At 41.7% G+C, this 6,020-nt stretch overlaps 1 protein-coding gene across 1 annotated transcript; it reads right to left on the bottom strand.

Annotated features, from left to right (window-relative positions):
* Positions 1 to 312: 312 nt before the first annotated feature.
* LOC118229233 (transcription factor HES-1-like) lies at positions 313 to 2,474 on the bottom strand. Its single transcript, XM_035421026.1, has 4 exons — positions 2,023 to 2,474; positions 1,797 to 1,892; positions 1,509 to 1,596; positions 313 to 1,118 (listed from the first exon to the last, which is right to left on the bottom strand). Exons 1-4 carry the CDS (start codon positions 2,128 to 2,130, stop codon positions 613 to 615), a joined length of 798 nt encoding a protein of 265 aa, XP_035276917.1. The 5' UTR covers positions 2,131 to 2,474; the 3' UTR covers positions 313 to 612.
* Positions 2,475 to 6,020: the final 3,546 nt, after the last annotated feature.

Consider the following 6,020-nt stretch of genomic DNA (forward strand, 5'->3'; position numbering starts at 1 on the left):
AAGGGGCTAAGTGACTTGTGTAATGTGGTATAGCCAGGCGTACAGACTGCATTAGAACACCCTGAATAGCTTTAGTTTAGTTGATTTCAGCCCCTATTTTCCAAATATTTTCCTACAGAAGATGCAACTGGAACCCAAATCCAAGGCCCGGGCACATAACAGTAAAAGCCATCCAACAGTGACAGAAGTACATGCACAATATAACTAGTCAAACTAATCATTTTGGCTGTTTGGTCTATTATATTACGTATTTCTCTACACTACAGTGGCCTATTCCGAGCTGTACGTAAACATGGACACAATCAATTCTGGTATATTTCTTTTAAAATTTATTTGCCTTCCAAAAGGAAGAAATATGTAAGAGCATTCAACATATCTTTGGCATCACATGAGAAAAAAGACACCTCAAATATAAAAATGCTATTTAAACACAGACTTGCAATACATATCGCATTTCAATATGAACTTTCTCCTTATATATACAAATATAGTGCATCATCTTCACTTTCATTCAATTCAATACAAAAAATAGAATTTTAAAAGATCTCACTGAGTTCTAGGAGAAGAAAAAAATAAGTGTTCTTTTCAGAGTCTCTAGAGCGGAGCCACCCTCTACCACGGCCTCCACACGGAGTCAGCGGTCAGCGACGGCGCGCCAGGGGAGACCGCTGCTGGAATCGGCGTGCTGACGTTATTGGCGTACACGGGAATAACTGGTCCACTCGTTGCGAAGGCAGCGTTAGGAATTAAGAACGCGAATTGTCCGTCCGAAGCAGGCACAATCTGGAACCCGCCGTACAATTTAGAAGAATCTGACGGTAAACCGACAGCTGAACCACCCTTACAAGAGACACCATTCAGCTGCGGAGACCCGCCGGGTATCTGGACCATGGGCTGGTTAAATGCCGGCTGAGGTGGACCGGCCGCAAGCTGGTGCTGTGTGGAGTAGTTGATGGCGTTGATCTGGGACATGCAGCTGGCCAAGTGACCAAGGAGCCGAGTCCTGACTTCGGTGTTCACCCCTTCGCAGGTGGACAGGAACCGCGTGACTTCATTCATACACTCGCTGAATCCCGCTCTGTACTTGCCAAGAACGGAGGGATCTGTGTTGAGGGCAGCTGTCGGAAGAAATTAAAATGCGGTCATGGATGGGCCACGCATTCCGTCAACATCAAGTATACAAAAAAGAGCTTTCCTGAACGTGCCTGAGCCACAACTAAGGGGTATCGGGAGGCAAGCCGTCGTTAAAGCCGGTAAGAGTAGATGCGTTTAATATTTGTAGAATTTGAACAAAATATGACTTCGGAATAGGCGACACTTCAGGCTAGTATTCCAAATCACCACCTACAGAAAAGTTGATTCTATAAATAAACCCGGACCGTGGGAACGGCGTTAAGTGCCAAACCGGTACAACTGCTGCCGAATGCCATCCAAACCGCAGACGGATGTCTGGAAGAAATCAGCTAGGCTATAATCTGTTCAGGGAAGACACAGAGACAGGGACTTACCAGTCATCTGTACTCTCTGGAGGTTTCGGAGGTGCTTCACTGTCATTTCAAGAATGTCCGCTTTTTCCAGCTTTGAGTGTCTGGAGCTCTGTATAAAAAACGAATTAAAAAATGCATTAATAAAAGTATTCAATCACACATGACGAGTATATTTCTTGTTTTATAACAAGTGTATCAGAAAATAATGCACGTGATCTCACTGCATGTAATCTCATCTCAAGCAAGAGTATTATTTTAAAGAATTCTGCAAATTTTGGGTTAAGTAATAGTATAACCATTGCAACTCACGTCTTTTTTCAGCGCGTCCAAGATGAGTGTTTTCAACTGACCGAGGCTTTCGTTGATTCTCGCTCTTCTCCGTTTTTCCATGATGGGTTTAGACGACTAAAATGACAAAGCAGCATAAACAGTTTGTGAGAAATTGTGCCAGCATGTAAACAGTAAGATGACAAATTTCAATGAGGAACAACGTCTCGATGGTGAACCCATAAGAAACGACCGCAAGGTAGCCTACCTTTCTGTGTTCCGAAGCCGTCTTGGGTTTGTCGGGAGTCGTGTTCATGCTTGCCGGAGTTGCAGCAACTGGCGAGGAGGTGTTTTTCTCCATCATATCGGCTGGCATCTTCTGTAGGCAATATCCCACACACAACAGATGGAGGCTGCGAATCCCGTTTAATTGGATCCCTGAGAAATGTCGCGTCAGTTCTGGAAAAATTGGCTGTTGTCGTTATCTTTCCTTGCCCTCTTCAAACAGAAAATCCGAGTTTATGGTAAAAATATTTGAAAAAGCTTTTTTCCCTCCACAAAATTGGCTGCAGTGTTGAGAATATCAGCCAACACTGTTAAGGAAATGGTGGTACCAGTAGAGTCGGGGTGTGACTGGATCGAGGTTCACTGTAAGTATGTCAGTGCTACAAACGCAACTGCCTGATCGTAGTTTTTGCCGGTCTTATTTATATCGGAGACTGCACGCGAACGGCTCGTGTGAAACTTCCCAAACTTTCTTTCCCACAGTAACTTTCTACCAATCAGCGTCAACGACACGCGGCCCGAGGGGAGGACGGCTCGTGGACGGTGCCCCGCCATTGGCTCTTTAGTATTGGAGCGGACGGCCAATGGCACACGGCCCGGCGTACGGCACCACCGGGCTTCTGCCGTCAGTCATTCCAGTTACACATTAACCCTTAATTTTCAGTCCTTAAGATAAAGGTTTTTAACGCACTATCTGAGGTAATGCAATTCACAATGCAGGCTTACTTATTTAAAATGAACGCAGTGGGCCAACTAAATACAGTTTAAACCTAACTAATTAAGCGCCTAAACAAGCATACCGTTATGACCATAAATAGTTAAGATAGTAAAGTAACAGGGGTGTCTCTGCGTTGTTGCGTTGTTTTCTGAAAGGCAACCGGAAAAACAATGTATGTGCGAAAATGTTATCGAGCTTTGCACTGAGCTGTCAGCGGTGGCGGACACATTTAGAATTGGTTAACATTTTAACAAATTAGGCCTATGTTTTCTTCAGCACAGTGATGATGGTTATTATTATTATTGTTATTATTATTATTATTATTATTATTATATTGCGCAAATAGACAATGTTCATTCTTCTGCAGTATGAACCGTATTATTGTGATCGAAATTGTATTGTTTTGAACGAATTACTTAATTTCGGGGAATTGCTTTCATTTTACAAAAGCTTTTAAAATGAAGCCTTTAGCCTATAAAATAAAAAAATAAAAAAACTTATTTTCCACTTGGCAATACAACTAAAAAAAGTCAGTCTAGTTTACAGGATGGTTCTAGATCATTTCTATCGCGCAGTGATTTCTGTGCTACATCTTTAAAATACTGTGCTGCATGAAGTTTGACATCTGTCGGCATGCGATCGCTTTTGTGAATGTGGAGCACGTGCCAGGATGTTTTATTGCCGCTGTGGTTGAGGTTTGGCTCTGAGCTGGGGGTGGCGGTGGTGGTTTATATTAGAGAGAAGGTAAATAGCAGCTGCTGTGTTAAGGCATGGGAAAACCACGCCCACTGCGAACTGGATCAGGCTTATTGGAATGTGAGCCAGTCCACTTATTTATTTTTTTTGCGTGGACAGGCGCACGCCGAACGCAGTGCATTACCAGACCTGAGGGAACGGTGGCGCTCGGCAGTTACACAATTAATAATGCCGTAAACAACAGCTACATTACTAAATACTTACACTTGAGTTCATATGGAATAACACCACACGAAAATAGGCTGCACGAATATTGCAGTGCACAAAATAGGACTACACTGATCATCCATACCAATATTGTTATAGAATAATAATAATAATAATTATTATTATTATTATTATGATTATGCCTAATTAAAGCCTTAAGCAACGACGATTCAATATAACAGTATAAATAGGATGACCTCCGCTGGTAACAGTTAAATGTGTTATTCAAAAAGGATCCCAGTGATAAAAATGAATAGCATCGACTTTGTTTACCTACAACTGTATGCTTTAATGTTATTTCCTGAAGGCGTATTTGTGGTCTTTTACTGAAAACGTGTGACACGTAGCATATTAACAGACTTTACGAATAGGGGCAGGCACGCGGGGGAGGAGGATGTTTGCTCTGTCAGACTGCACCGCTGAGCAGCGTGATCTCCAGCTGCTGCAGACTCCGCGACACGTGGCGGGCAAGCGACCGGGGTAGACACTCCTTCCACCGGCCTACAGCTACGCGATTTCTGCTTTGATTGCCGCATCAGTGCACGCAAGATTAAATAGTTCTATTCCCTGGAGCCATTGTTCAAAGTGGCTTTAGATCAGTCCCTCTTAAAGATTGCCATCTCTTTTTTTTTGTTTGTTAAAATAAGAACCCATAAACACCTTTTGTGTGCGTCTGCTCCTCTCCCCTTCATCTAATCTACATCACATTTCCATATAATTACTGATATGCATACATTTGAATGTATTATTCATATTTGGAATGAAATTGAATATATCAAAGGGTTGACACATCAAAAATTCAGAATGGCGAGAATATCCGCATATCGGCGGTTTCTCACGTAATATCCAGGCTAGAGTTGCGACATATTGGCTATGCAAACGTAGACTGGCTACAGTTGGACTAAAATACTATTGGCTCACTTAAAACCCAGCAGTGGGGGTCACATAACTGAATTAAAATTATCACAGTCTCACTCGCGCCCATAATGGGCGAGGAAACAATATCCCACAAGCTGATAGAAATGTATAAAGATTTTCGGATAAATGAACACAAGATTTGACATATTTAATAGTAATGTTCTTAAAATGAAAAGCTTTAGCTACGTTTTATGCATGCGAATACATACTTCTTTCACCATGAGGGAACATTTTAAGTAGTTGTGAAACAGAACGTTTTTTTTTTTTTTTTTTTTTAGATATTATCCCCACAATATAACACGCGTTTCCATTCTCCAGCTATTTAAACATTTTAACACATGCTGCCTTTTTGGCTTGAAATTTCCTTCCTATTAAATAAATAGCAAAATCCAGTGTTTCGCTGTAACCATTGACCATGTGTTACATGAAACCTTGTTTTCATTTCACGGTATGGGAAATAAATGGACAAACTGACAATAAATATGTTACAGGTGCAATTGATCATGGATTTTCGGTACGGGCAACCAATAGTCTTTCTATGCTTTACTCCACAGTTATACCGCTAAGGCATACTAAATGTAATCAGACATTAGGAATGATGGGCAATTCTCCATTTAAACTTTGAATTGTCTACTTTTTCTTCAACAACAATAAAAGTGAGTTATAATATTAAAAATAACCGTAACATTCATTATTGTAAATACTGCATACAACTATAAAGCCAAGGCGTGAAATCGTAAAGTAAAGAGAACCATAGCGTGTCTGGTTAATGAGGAAATTCGGTTGCGGACGACTTCGGTGCGATTGCCATTGTGTTCTGGGGTAGACACACTTTCTGCCGCCTCTCTTTCCCATGGTCATATCTTTATTGACGGTTCTCGAACATGGACCTCCACACTGCAATAATGCAATCAGGAGCGATAGCGGAGATGAAGTACGTGAGAAAACACGAGATACCACGCTCCTAAACAATCTGGGCTGCAATAACCGGCAGACTTTATAACGGTGGGGCCTCATGTAATGTGTGATCTCTGCGCACCTCACTAACCAAGCAGAAGCAGCAAACAGCAGGACAGAAAAGAAGATTCATAGATGCAGAAAACAAAAAAAGTGAGATAACACGTTATGTATGACGAGTTAGGGCAGAAGGGTATCACCAAGGCCTGTTTTTATTCAAGGACGAGAATCCTCACACTTTTCTCTGAAGTGCCGACAAATTGGTCATGGTCATAAGACCAAACTAAATTCTGACAGCTTATACCAAAGGAGTACAGTTATTTAACTACAGTTAGTTAAGATCAATTATGAAGTTATTTCACACATAACACACCCCCGCGCGCGCACGCACACGCACACACACACAGTTGGTTTAGTCAAACAGT

The sequence above is a fragment of the Anguilla anguilla genome, chromosome 6, assembly GCF_013347855.1.
Source record: "Anguilla anguilla isolate fAngAng1 chromosome 6, fAngAng1.pri, whole genome shotgun sequence".
NCBI classification, from domain to species: Eukaryota; Metazoa; Chordata; class Actinopteri; order Anguilliformes; family Anguillidae; genus Anguilla; species Anguilla anguilla.

Bases quoted from the DNA above. Each gene is read 5' to 3' on its own strand.
- LOC118229233 (XM_035421026.1), bottom strand. From the start codon at position 2,130: ATGCCAGCCGATATGATGGAGAAAAACACCTCCTCGCCAGTTGCTGCA. The intron at 1,893-2,022 runs GTAGGCTACCTT...TTGTCATTTTAG, and splicing joins CGGCTTCGGAACACAGAAAG to TCGTCTAAACCCATCATGGA. The intron at 1,597-1,796 runs GTGAGTTGCAAT...TTTTTTATACAG, and splicing joins TGGACGCGCTGAAAAAAGAC to AGCTCCAGACACTCAAAGCT.